General features: G+C 30.5%; 1 protein-coding gene across 2 annotated transcripts in view; it reads left to right on the forward strand.

The window, feature by feature from the left end:
- Positions 1 to 14,378, forward strand: part of LOC127522901 (echinoderm microtubule-associated protein-like 6) — a 52,541-nt gene that overhangs the window by 22,572 nt on the left and 15,591 nt on the right. For both annotated transcript variants that reach the window (XM_051913247.1, XM_051913248.1), the window contains 14 exons: positions 4,459 to 4,660; positions 4,792 to 4,929; positions 5,008 to 5,264; positions 7,046 to 7,255; positions 7,333 to 7,500; positions 7,589 to 7,695; positions 7,907 to 8,007; positions 9,376 to 9,562; positions 9,734 to 9,839; positions 10,958 to 11,051; positions 11,137 to 11,237; positions 11,642 to 11,844; positions 13,469 to 13,580; positions 13,938 to 14,065. In XM_051913247.1, coding sequence (XP_051769207.1) covers positions 4,459 to 4,660; positions 4,792 to 4,929; positions 5,008 to 5,264; positions 7,046 to 7,255; positions 7,333 to 7,500; positions 7,589 to 7,695; positions 7,907 to 8,007; positions 9,376 to 9,562; positions 9,734 to 9,839; positions 10,958 to 11,051; positions 11,137 to 11,237; positions 11,642 to 11,844; positions 13,469 to 13,580; positions 13,938 to 14,065 — 2,114 coding nt within the window. The remainder of the gene's footprint in view (positions 1 to 4,458; positions 4,661 to 4,791; positions 4,930 to 5,007; positions 5,265 to 7,045; positions 7,256 to 7,332; positions 7,501 to 7,588; positions 7,696 to 7,906; positions 8,008 to 9,375; positions 9,563 to 9,733; positions 9,840 to 10,957; positions 11,052 to 11,136; positions 11,238 to 11,641; positions 11,845 to 13,468; positions 13,581 to 13,937; positions 14,066 to 14,378) is intronic.

Raw genomic sequence — 14,378 nt, forward strand, 5'->3', positions numbered from 1 at the left:
TTGGAAGTGGGCGGAGTCACACAGACCAAAACAAAAACAGATATTACGACACAGAATGCATGTTTCAAAGTAGTATAACTGGCTGTAGGATTGTTTTTTGAAGAAACAAGTGTGTGAACTTGGTATGTTTCCTAAATCTCTGCAAACAAGTAATGGCATTTTTATGCTTTAGTACAGTCAATAAAATTACATACAGCACCTTTAAAGGTATAGTAGCAAAAACAGCCATTTTTAATTGTGAGGGCAGAGAAAGTTTGGAAAATGATCATAAGAAACTAAATTAATACCGTTTTCTGTGCAAGAAATCATTATAGTTAACATTATAAAATGCTTAAAAAGTGTAGAACCCTTGAATAATGTTTTATAGATGCTGCAATGAGGGCCGGATGAAATCTGCTTTGTTTTTTCCCAAATTCTGTTTTTAATGTTTTAATTACATTTTAATAATCAAAAAGGATGTTTAACCAATTGAATTGATAAAATTTAAACAATAATAGCACCTTTTTTCTGAAATTCTATGTTGTCTGTTGTCTGGATTGTGTTTCATGATTTAATACAAATTTGTTATCAAAAACGGTGGTAATCAAATGACGGCTAATTTAACAATTTAATTAATATTTTAAAATGTAATAAAATAGCGCCACCAACTGTCCAAACTTGCACTTATATTTATGCTAATAACTTTTGAACCGTAAGGGCTAGAAACATTCCTTGGCTCAAGATGATTCAAATGCACCATATGACGTCGTTTTCAGTCATGAAAATTTCCCGCCATTTTGAATTTTCCGAAAAACCTACTTTTTCGAACTCCTCCTAGGCTGTTGCTCTGATTTTCAAGAAAATTGAACCAGACCATCTTCAGACCATGCCGACAAAAGTTGATTTGTCAAACTGTTTTTGAAAAACAAGACGAAACTTGGTCCATGTCATCAAGCATATTACATGCTGCGTTTCGGCGCAGCGCCACCTACTGGTCAGGAGATACAAAAAATGTCTATTTTTGCTTATAACTTATGAATGGTTCGTCCAAAAATCATAAAAGTGGTCATTAAATTCAGGGCATCATGCTAAGTCGAATGATATCCAATTTTCACATATCGGCCATTTTGAGCGTCGGCCATTTTGAATTTTGTAGTAAAATGACGTATTTTACGAACGCATGAACGTATCATTACGAAACTCGGTATGGGTCATCGGCACCATGCCCTGAAGGAGTCTGAGAAGTTTCGGACTAGCACCACCTAGTGGTGAAAAAAATTATTTACATGCTTATAACTTTGGATGTGGTTGACTTATTTTCACGGGAGCCATCTCGTTGGATTCATGAATCCTAGGTTAACATACTAGGTTATGTGATTTAGCATTTAAACAACATTTGCGAATATCTTAGAAACCGTTAGTCAGATTGAGACGAAACCAACATATGAAAATCGGAAACAGTTCGCTGACGATACACTAATGGCCAAATGTCAAAATTTTGATAGTAAATTTTATGTGTTTATACATATAAATGTCTATAACTCCTAAACGAAATGAGATATTTTCACCAAATTTAATTGTAATTGAACAAAACAGTACTAATTACAGTACTGTTGGTCTGAATGACTTCAAAACTGACATGCAGTGTCTTTGTCTCAGTTGATATCATAGTCCATTATGACATTGTTGGTCTGCTACTAGCTTCCTTGTTTGCTTCTGTTGTGCTTGACCCCTTAATTGCTGCCTGCAGCTATATTTATTATTGCTATTATTGTTAGTAACTTTTATTTTGACAGGTTGTTGTGAGACAGACTTCAGATTTAAACAGCGGTTTTTGTGCTTTAATATTCACAGATTCACCCTTTACTTTTTTTATTCATTCAAATTTTTCCAAATTACGTGCCATTCCACGATATTCAGTAAATTCCATTTTTATGACTGGATTCGGCAATTCCGTTTGTGTGAATCATGGGGCTCTGTGCAATGAACCACAAAAGCTTGTTCCATTATTGACCATTTTTCAAGTAAATTGCATTCAGTGATGTAGATTACAAATACAATACTTGATCAATAAAGCAGACGGTCTTAAACAGGAAGAGATCATTCATTTGACTCCATATGGTGGTAAAGGAAAGCCAGTATATAAGGGATTCAGTCACCATGGAAACATCGCCTGCGCTTATATCGCTCAAGTGACAGTGTTTTCAGCAGATGTAAGTCTTGTAGTAATGAAGCTGTCAGCGGTTTCACAGCAGAAGACTGTCAGATAATTGGGTGGGATAACAAACGATCAGGTCTGGTCAGCCTGAAACAAAAACCTCAGCAGATTTAACGAACCTCGCCGAATGCTTCCTGCAGGAAAGATCATTTGTTTATGTGTTTATAGCAATAAAATGTAGCTGAGAGTCTTTTAATGAAGCCTGAGAAAAACAGCCCAGTAATCTCACGTGTCTCAGTTTCAGAAGAGATCTCAACGATGTTTGCAATCAAAGTCAATATGAACTTAAATATTTCTCATCAAATGATCTGAGCTGCTCCCTGCATTCATGTTATATATTTATGTACTAGGTGATGAGTATTGACTCATTTGGGTCTGTTTTAGTTGAAACATCTCAGACAAAACTAACAGCGATATCCAGTATAGATATAGTTCTCTCAAAGTGTGAATCCAAAGCAAACGATTCACACTGGGTTTGTTTATTTGACATTTTGCTGGCTTTTCCAATTTAGACTTTCAGTATGGCATGTTTTTGACTTTTTTAGCCGTATAGCTTCATTTTTGGGGGTTTTACAGCCAGTTAATGAGCCAATTAAATTCTGCCCTGCTGAACACCAGCAAACCACCTTTGAGTGTGAAGCTTGTATTTTTCTGCACCATAAAAAAGTGTGTTATTTGAGCTGTAAGGTGTCTAAATCACCCTTTAAAGGTGGAACTGTTTTTTCTCGGTGGAGGAACTTCTGTCTGATGAACTACAGTCTCTTGTGAAATTAAAGTTATTTTTTGTCTTTAGTAACAGTTGATTTGATACAGAAAATGCGTCAGATAAAAACAATGAAAATCACAAAACAAATATTTATATAATTTAGTATTATTCATATATTTCAAGTATTTCATTTTACAAAATACTCTAAAAAAAAAAATCCCCAAACAGATTAATATTATTAATATAATTTAAAATGATAAATATTATTTATATAATTGAGTATTATTAATATAATTCAAGAAATTTATTTTTCAAATGGCTCTAAAAATCCCAAAACAGATGAATATTATTAATATAATTGAATATTATTAATATAATTCAAGTCGTTTATTTTACAAATTACTTTAAAAAAAAATCCCAAAACAGATGAATATTATTTATATATTTGAATATAATTCATATAATTCAAGTCATTTTATTTTACAAATTACTTTAAAAAATCCCAAAACAGATGAATATTATTTGTATATTTGAATATAATTCATATAATTCAAGTCATCCATTTTACAAATTACTCAAAAAAAATCCCAAAAACAGATATTTATTATTAATATAATTTAAAATGACTTTTAAAAAATCCCAAAACAGATGAATATTATTAATATAATTGAGTATTATTAATATAATTTGTCATTTATTTTACAAATTACTCTAGAAATCACAAAACAGATTAATATTATTTGTATATTTGAATATTATTAATATAATTCAAGGCATCCATTTTACAAATTGCACTAAAAAAATCCCAAAACAGATTAATGTTATTTATATAATTGACTATTATTAATATAATTTGTCATTTACTTTACTAATGACTCTAAAAATCCCAAAACAGATTAATATTATTAATATAATTTAACATTACTGTAAAAAAAAATCCCAAAACAGATGAATATTATTTAAATAATTGAATATTATTCATATAATTTGTATTATTCAAATAAAATAATAATATTTTATAAATGACTAAAAAATCCCAAAAGAGATTAATATTATTTAAATTATTGAATATTATTCATTTAATTCAAGTAATTTATTTAACAAATGACAGATTAATATTATTAATATAATTTAAAATAACTCAGATCAATTTGATTTATATATTTGAATATTATTTTTTACCATTTTACAAATGACTCTAAAATACAACCCACCAAAATCACTATAAAATCAAAGATGATCCAGATTAAATAAAGTCTAGTTGTTTTGTTTTCAAAGAATTAGGGACAGGTTTGTGTTAATCTTAACTGGTATTGAACCAGGAACATTCCTTTAAACTAGTTAAGATGCCAGAACACCAATATCCCATGGACTTAGTTAGGAAAGATGCCATACAAGTTGTTAAAAATTAAATGTGACACATACCATTACTAAACCATTACACACTAGAGCACAAATCACAAACATAATATTTGCTGGTGATCAAAATTTTTAATCTGCATGGATCTCCTTATTTTCTTTATTTGATTCATCTGACCGACTCTTTCTCTTCCAGGTCTGTCCATCCGCAGTGTGTGTTGGAGGGCTGACAGGATCTTAGCGGGAACTCAAGACAGTGAGATCTTTGAGGTGATGGTGCGAGACAGAGATAAACCGCTCTTGATCATGCAGGGTCACTCAGAAGGGGAACTCTGGGCCCTCGACCTGCATCCCAAACAACCGCTGGCCGTCACAGGCAGCGACGATCGATCTGTACGGTCAGTCCAATCCTTCTATTGGATTTTTGTTTATACCACATCAGTTCACACAGCAGAATGGAGCAAGACAGGTGGAAATGAGATAGTGATATTTTGGGTTTTCAAAATGCATCCCTTTTCATTTTCATTAGGCTGTGGAGTTTGTCCGAACACACGTTGATCGCTCGCTGCAACATGGAAGAGGCCGTACGCAGTGTTTCCTTCAACAACGATGGCTCCCAGCTCGCCCTCGGCATGAAGGACGGCTCTTTCACTGTTCTTCGTGTCAGGTAATTAAATCTGAATCACCTACACTTCATTACTTCAGATGCATATCCATAAGCTGAGAGTTTTTCTTGTTTTCTAAGGGACATGACGGAGGTGGTCCACATCAAGGACAGGAAGGAGGTCATTCACGAGCTCAAGTTCTCGCCCGATGGCTCTTACTTGGCCGTGGGCTCCAACGACGGCTTTGTGGACATCTACGCTGTGGCCCAACGCTATAAAAAAGTGGGAGAGTGCAACAAGTCCACTTGCTTCATAACGCACCTGGACTGGTCTGTGGACAGCCGATTCCTGCAGACCAATGATGGAGCTGGAGAAAGATTCTTCTACAGGATGCCAAGTAAGATTCTCCATTAACCCTTTCCCCGCCATTGATGGAATTTTCCGTCCATGTGTTCACTGTTATACGGTAGGGGGCGCTATCACGCATCTTCTGAAAGAGTACAGAATCTCCGGATCAAAACACAGGAGAAGAAGAAGCTGAAACAAGTGATAGCATTGCTGACGCACATGTAAATTATCGCGATCATCACATCATATAAATCAAAACTGCCTAACGTTACTGAATGAAATGTTGAACCCATGAAAAGGAAACGACTGTGAAGCTTTGAGGTGTTGATGGACTCAATCTACTCCATCTGTAGATCGATGGTACTCCAAATACTGGCAGGGAAAGAGTTAATCAAGCTGTGTTTTGTTTCAGAAAGGTGACGTGTGCAATTTATTTATCTATTAGTAGAATATCGCATGGCTGGAAAAGGCTCTTAGCCAATCAGATTCGAGAACCAGAACGAACTGTTGTATAAAATACTTTATTCCAGTTTATTACGGGACACGGAAACCTGTTTGAAAACAGGGATTTATGCAATTTTTTTTTTTATTACTAGGGTTTTCACAGTCATGAAAAACTATTTTAAAATTGTGATTGTACTTGTGAAAAAGGTCTTGAAAAATCATTAATAAGTCATGAAAACTCTTTACAATTCATTCAAATTTCCAAAATGAGTAAAGTTTTAAATATTTATGCATTTTAAAATTCATGAGTTTTTACATTAATAATAATACTGAACAATTCATGAAAATTAATGACAGTTTACTATTCATTTAAATTTGAAAAATCAGAATGCATAAATACTTAAAAATTTGAAAAATATATACTGACATTTAAAAAAAAAAATTAAATCATTTTCATGACTTTTCCTTGAATTATTAATGATTTTTCAAGAACTTTTTCACAAGCACCCTCTTTTTACAAGGTTTTGATGAGTTTTCCAGGTCTGGAAATCACAATTTGAAGCCTAGTAATAAATAAAAAAAGCATTAATACTTGCATAAATACTTAATGCGTAAATATTTAAAACTTTAAAAAAAAATGTATAAATTATTTATACAAATATTAATGATTTTTTTAAATTACTAGGCTTTTCACAGTCATGAAAAACAATTTTAAAATTGTCATTTCCAGACCTGGAAAAGTCACCAATGAAGTTCTTGAAAATGCATTAATAATTTATGTAAAGTCATAAAAATTAATAACAATCTACAATTCATTTAAATTTGAAAAGTCAGTATACATTATTTGTTAAATATTTTTAAATATTTATAAATTATTTAAAAATTATAATATGCAATATAATATATACTTTATTTTATTATATTATATTATATTATATTATATTATGATATTGTGTTATTTAAATATTATAAAATATATTAGAATTTTAATATATAATTTATAATAAAAGTATATGTTTTATATATATATATATATATACACACACTGAAAAAAAAAAATATATATATATATTAAAATTCTAATATAATTTTTAATATATATTAAAAATTATAATATACAATATAATATATACTCATATTATTTATATATTATAATATAAGACATTTTTATCTTATTGGAGATATTTGTACATTAAAAAGTCTATTAATTTCAGGAATTGGTACTGTACATGACATACAAATGAAAATCCTCCCCAAATATTTCTAAAAAAATTCTTGTCCAGTAATCCGTAACGCTGCAAAAGTCACTGAATGACATTCTGTATTTTATGAATCATGTCATGCTTACAGTATAATTGAAGATAAACCCTTGCTCCGTGTTCTTAGCTGGTAAATTCCTGCCAAAGGAGGAAGCCAAAGGAATCCATTGGATGACGTGGACATGTGTTCTCGGACCCGAGGTGAATGGAATCTGGCCTAAATATTCCAACGTCAATGACATCAATTCTGTGGACGCCAATTACAGCAGTGCTGTGCTGGTGACGGGCGACGACTTCGGCCTCGTCAAACTCTTCAGATTCCCTTGTCTTAAGAAAGGTCAGCTTACTTCTCCAGATATCGCGTCATCCATGCACAAATAAACCAGCGTGTTCTAACAAATGTGATTCTTTCAGCTGCCAAATTCAAGAAATACATTGGCCACTCTGCCCATGTGACCAATGTGCGCTGGTCACATGACCTGCAGTGGGTTCTGAGCACGGGCGGAGCGGATCACTCTGTGTTCCAGTGGAGGTTTCTGCCGGAAGGCGTCATGAATGGAGTTTTGGAGCCACTGCTGCAAGGTGAACTAATCGAATAGAACTGAATAGAAATGAGTTTTTAATGTTACTTTATTTTGAAAGTTCGCACTAAAATGAATCCTGTTCACAGAGGGGTACGCTGACTCTAACAGCGGCGAATCCGACTCCGACCTTTCCGACGTTCCCGAACTGGACTCAGACATCGAACAGGAAGCCCAGATGAACTACGAGCGTCAGGCAAGAACTGAGAGGGTTTTATATCTGTATTAGGAGTGGCCTGTGGCCAGTGTTTTATGTAACAGACATGCTCCGCTGCTTTAATCCTGTTCCTCTCATTATTTTCACAGCTGATTGGCTGGATGCTTCCCTACTGTTGCCCTTTATGCTTTTTCTGAATCTCTGAATAAGTGGATTTTGCCCTGTAACTCTTCTCCCAAACTCCCCTCAGGTGTATAAGGAAGATCTTCCTCAGCTCAAGAAGAAACTGGCTGGATCTCTGAAGAGGCAGAAAGCTCCAGACGAGGGGTTACGCCTGCAGTTCGTCCACGGGTACATTATCTGCAAACGTCATGATGCGTTTGATATGAACACAGTGTGTGTCCATCATGTCTTTGACACACTCACGATATCTGAATGTGTATATATGATTTATATTTTTATCCATTCATTTTATTATGCATATTAAAAATTATAATTATATACAATAGAATATATATTAGAATTTGTAATATATAATTTATAAAAAAAATTAATTAATAATATATAATATATATAATATATACTGTATAATAAAAATAATTTTAAAAAAATTATATTAAAAAATAAAATGTTTTATATATATATATATATATATATATATATATATATAAAATTATAATATACATATTAAAAATTATAATATACAATATAATATATACTCATATTATTTATATATTGTAAAATATATTAGAATTTTGTAATAAATATATATATATATACTTAATGATTTATATATATATATATATATATATTATAATAAGCATATTTAAAATTACAATATGCAATATAATATATACTCATTATTTATATATTATAATATATATTAACATTTACAATATATAATTTTTAATATATATAATTGTGTGCTTTATATATATATATATATATATATATATATATATATAAATAGAATATAAAATAAAATTTTATGTATAAATCATAGTTTATAAATATAATTTTTTATATATATATAAAAAAATTGTAAATATGTAATATATTTTATAAAATACATAAAATATATATATTTTATATAGTATATATTATATGATTTTATATTTACAGAATGAATCCATTATAATGTCAAATTAGAGGAATAGATGAATATTGGCTTGTTAATAATTTTACATAATAATTTTATGTATATGTAAAAATCTTTACTTTAAGATAATTATATATATTTTTAAAAAAAAATTCAATGTTTATCGACATGTATATAGTTCATGATTGTATAAATGATAATTTAGTGAATGAATCCTTTAATTGTACATTATACATATTAAAAATTATAATATATACTCATATTATCCATATAATTTATAGATTTATATTATAATATTTTTAATATATATTCTAAATATTGTTATATTTTATATGGTTTATATTATATGATTTTATATTTACAGAATGAATCAATTATAATGCCAAATTAGATGAATATTAGCTTATTAATGTTGAAAGATAAACATATTAATTGAATGTAGATGTGTAACAATAATGTGTTAACTTTCAGATATATGTATACAAATATTTTTTAAAAATAATTATTTTCAGTCTGCTTATCCACATTTACTTAGTTCATAATTAATAGTTTAATTGACTTCTCCGGTGGTCATTGATGGGCACATGTCATGTGACGTGACGTCTCTCTCTGTGTCTCAGGTACAGGGGCTGCGACTGCAGGAATAACCTGTTTTACACTCAGGCCGGAGAGGTGGTGTATCATGTGGCGGCTGTAGCTGTGGTGTATAACAGACAGCAGCACACGCAGCGCTTTTACCTCGGTCATGATGACGATATCCTGAGCCTCACGGTGCACCCGCTGAAAGATTACGTGGCCACCGGACAGGTGAGAGATATCTAAAACAACAGCGCTAAAAGTGATTTCCAAAAAATCAGATTTTGACCATATGAATGCGCTTTGCATTATTGGATTGAATCACTATTCATATTGCATTCAGCTGGTGACCATTTTATCCAGTGTGTATTCCTCTGTAAAGCATGTTTGTGTGTATGTCAGGTGGGTCGAGATCCGGCCATCCACGTGTGGGACATCCAGACGCTCAAGTGTTTATCTCTGCTGAAGGGTCAACATCAGCGAGGGGTTTGTGCTCTAGAGTTCACAGGTCAGTATACACTGACACCACACAAGAAGCTTTTGATATCTGAGTTAAAATTTATGTTAAATTGGCAACTTAATATATTTCAGAACTTTTTTATCATTGCATTGAAGCATTGACAAAATGCTCTTATTTTCCAAATTCATGTTTCCAGAATTTTATTTTTATGCAAATCTTTTACAAAGCTGAACTTTCAGCATTATTACTCCAGTCTTCAGTGTCACATGATCCTTCAGAAATTCTAATATGATGATTTGCTGCTCAATTATTAACCCTTGTGTGACCTTATGGACATTTTTGTCTTTTTCAGTTTTGTTTTTTTCATAATTTTGGCTGTTTTAACTGCATAAATTTTGGCACAAGTGTGTATTTTTATTGGAATTTTAATATTTTACCCCCATTTCCTTTAATAAATCTATTTTACACTAGTTTTAGTTCGTCTCAAGACCTTTTGGACAAAAACGTCCCCATTGAAACCCATTAAAACTGCCATTTTAAATCCCAGGGCCATTTAATTATAAAATTATATCAAATAAAAATGTAAAAATTAAATTTTTTTTTTTTTTTTTTTTTTTTTTTTTACCAAATGGTGCCATTTTCAATGGTGCTGCGCCCAAACAAAATCTTACTAAAAGCTCATTTTTTGAGATATCAACCTCAAATTTGGAACACAACTTGTTTAGATTTATGGCTTTGATTTTCTAGCAGTTTTAGAGTTCAACATGTTTCATAAAATATATATTTTATATAAAATTATGTTCAAAAATCATTTTCATAAACCTAAACCTCTATAACTTTTTTTTTGTTTCACTTTTTAAACTTTTTTTTACAAGATTCTGCCATAGTTTTTTAAAATGAGACCAAACTTAAGTCTGTGCTCCCAAACTTCAATTTTTATGACATTTTTTTGACACATTTTTGTCCTCTATGGACCTATGTGTAACTTTTTTAATTGACGCACAATGGTTAATAATGGTTCTTATTATTATCAGTGTTGAAAACAGCTTTTTTGATGCTTAATATTTTATATATTTTGTGGAAACCATGATGATTTTAATGCGTTCTCAATGTGCATTTATGGGTCACATTCTCTTATTTCTCTTTGAAAAATCTGTCCCATGTAGCGGACGGAAAGAGTTTAGTGTCTGTGGGAATCGATGAAGACCATTCCATAGTCATCTGGGACTGGAAAAAAGGCGAAAAACTGGCCAAATCCAGGTAAAACAAACCCTTTCAATGGTAAAAATAATGAACAACAAGCTGAATCGTTCATGAAAGACATCCGTTGTTCTCTCTGCCATAGAGGACATAAAGATAAGATCTTTGTGGTGAAAGGAAACCCGTTCCGCATGGACAAGCTGCTCACGGTGGGAATGAAGCACATCAAGTTCTGGCTGCATACAGGTAAAGACATTCGTTTAATCTATAATATTGTGAATATTGCATCCTTGATAACAGCAGCAGCACTTTCTTTTCAAATGAGAGGATTTCTGTTGTATGTGCAGAATCTTTTTACTGAAATATCTGAAGCACTAGCTCTTCCCGTCCCTCTCACGAGAACATGACTGTAGGAGAATCTGCCACATCACATTGAGCCGTCAGAAGCTGATGTGACTGTTTTGTCAACTTTACCATCAGCGGTCCGTATTTCACCAATTAAATGAGCGCGAGAGCTTTTAAAAGAGCTCAGTGAGTCAAAACAAAGTGCTCAAATAGCTGAATTACTCTCAGCGGTGACTTATGTTTAGGACGATTTTTCCTCTTGCTGATTTAAAACACATTTGCTTAATGTATGTTTCTCAATGCAGGAGGAGGTTTAACATTTAAGAGGGGCATTTTCGGAAATCTTGGCAAGCAAGAGACCATGATGTCCGCCTGCTACGGTCGCTCGGAGGATCTGGTGTTTTCTGGCGCGACTACGGGTGACGTGTACATCTGGAAAGACACCACGCTCATGAAGAGCATCAAAGCTCACGACGGCCCTGTGTTTGCTATGTGCTCTCTGGATAAGGTGTGTTCAAGAATCAAGATTTTATTTGTCAAATACACAATTATATACAGAATACAACTTGCAGTGAAATGTAAACCTGGTAAGCTGCTTAGACTGTGCGTTAGATATAAATAAACTGTAGGTGAAAATGGTCAAATAAGATGAACATGAGAAATAATAAAAAAAGTGATAATGAAAAACGAAGTGATAGTAAACAAAATCTCAATAAGGTAAGTAGGATTTTATGTGTGTGTGTGTGTGTGTGTGTGTGTGTGTGTGTGTGTGTGTGTGTGGAAATAGAATAAATTAAGATATAAAATGCAAGAAATAATGAAAGAAATAACAATTAAAAAATTAATAATAATAATAATAAACAAAATTTATTTAATATATATATATATATATATATATGTAGAAATAATAAAATAAATAATAATGAAAAATATGTAGTAATAATAATAAACAAAATATGATAAAGGTAAGTAGGATATATATATGGAATTAAAAAATTTAAATATAAAATGTAAGAAATAATAAAAGACAATAAAAGAGTAGGTAATAATATTAATAAACAAATGAATAAGGCAAGTACGATTATATATAGATGTATGTATATTATTTGTATATTATAAGAATTTTCAATATAGAATTTATAATATAATTATATGTGTTTATATATATATATATAATATAAAATAAAATGTTATGTATAAATCATAATGTGTAAATATATAATATATATTAAATATAATATTTTTTTATTTTATATATATATATACATATATATGTATATATATAAAATTAAAAATATATTATATTTAATATATATATTATATGTTTACAAATTATGATTTATACATAAAATAAAATTCATATACATTAAATATATTTTTTTATTTTATATATATATATATATATATATATATAAAATAAAAAATATATTATATTTAATATATATTATATATTTACAAATTATGATTTAAAATCATATATATATATGATTTTATATTTATAGAAGGAATCCATTATAATGTCAAAGTAGATGAATACTAGCTTGTAAATGTTAAAAGTTAAACATTAATTTTATGTATATGTAATAATGTTTACTTTTAGATAATTATATATATATATTTAATATATATATATATTCAATGTTTATCCATATTTATATAATTCATAATTGATTGTTTTATTGATATATAATTTTGTATTTAGTGAATAAATCCATTAATTATAAATTATACATATTAACAATTATAATATATACTCATATTATCCATATAATTTATATATTTATATTATAATATAATATATTTTAATATATATTCTAAAAATTGTTATATTTTATATGGTTTATATTTACTGAATTTAAAATATATATATATATATATATATATATGTGTATATATATATATATATATATATATATATACACACACACATATATATATATATATATATATATATATATATATATGTGTGTGTGTATATATATATATATATATATATATATATATATATATATATATATATGTGTATATATATATATATATATATATATATATATATATAATAAATAAATCAAGAAATAAGATACAAGAAATAATGAAAAAATATATATAAATATATATGTTATGACCTAAAGGGTTTTGTGACGGGGGGTAAAGATGGAGTTGTGGAACTGTGGGACGACATGTTCGAGAGATGTCTGAAGACCTACGCCATCAAGAGGGCGGTGCTCTCGCCTTCGTCAAAGGGTATGTTCCTGTGCAGCACTTTAGGCTCAGTGAAGAACTACTTTAGCTGTAAAGAGATCTTGAGTTGATACATGATACAGGTTTGTGTAATTCAGTTTAACTCTCAGGTTTTCCTCACTTGTGATCCTCGGCAGTCAAAACAATAAGCATAACTTTTTTTTTAATGAAACAAATGTACTATTTTTTGTTTCAATAGTATTTATTATTTAATATTTTGCATTTTAAGGGGATTTAAGGGGATTCCGCCAAGTTTCGTAACATTCCTAGTAAAAAATTCAGTCTAAAATGTCAGAAGAACACCAGAGTGTTAAGTTTGTATTATAAAACTTAGTTTCTTGTTCCTCTGGGGTTTGTTAGGACTGCTGTTAGAGGACAACCCCTCCATCAGAGCGATCACTCTAGGACACGGACACATTCTGGTGGGCACCAAGAACGGAGAGATCCTGGAGATCGACAAGAGCGGCCCCATGACTTTACTCGTACAGGTGTGATTCACGGTCAGAAATAAAGCTGCAGATCCAGAAGAAAAAGATGGTCAAACTAACGTAGGAGCTCAGGCTGGTCAACTAGTTCAAAATGTTTATCATTTACATGTTTGCATTCAGCAGACGCTTTTATCCAAAGTGACAAAAAGAAAGAAAAGCCCGATTTGCAGCAGCTTCCATTTTTATTACTGATATTTTGCACCAGGAAGTGACAGTTTTGTTGACTTAAACGGTTCTTTATTCACAAATGTATGCCAATTTTGTGCACAAGTTAAATTCGTATCTTTGGATGTCTGTATTGTGTTTTATGTGT

This window comes from Ctenopharyngodon idella, chromosome 11 (genome assembly GCF_019924925.1).
Source record: "Ctenopharyngodon idella isolate HZGC_01 chromosome 11, HZGC01, whole genome shotgun sequence".
Taxonomy (NCBI): Eukaryota; Metazoa; Chordata; class Actinopteri; order Cypriniformes; family Xenocyprididae; genus Ctenopharyngodon; species Ctenopharyngodon idella.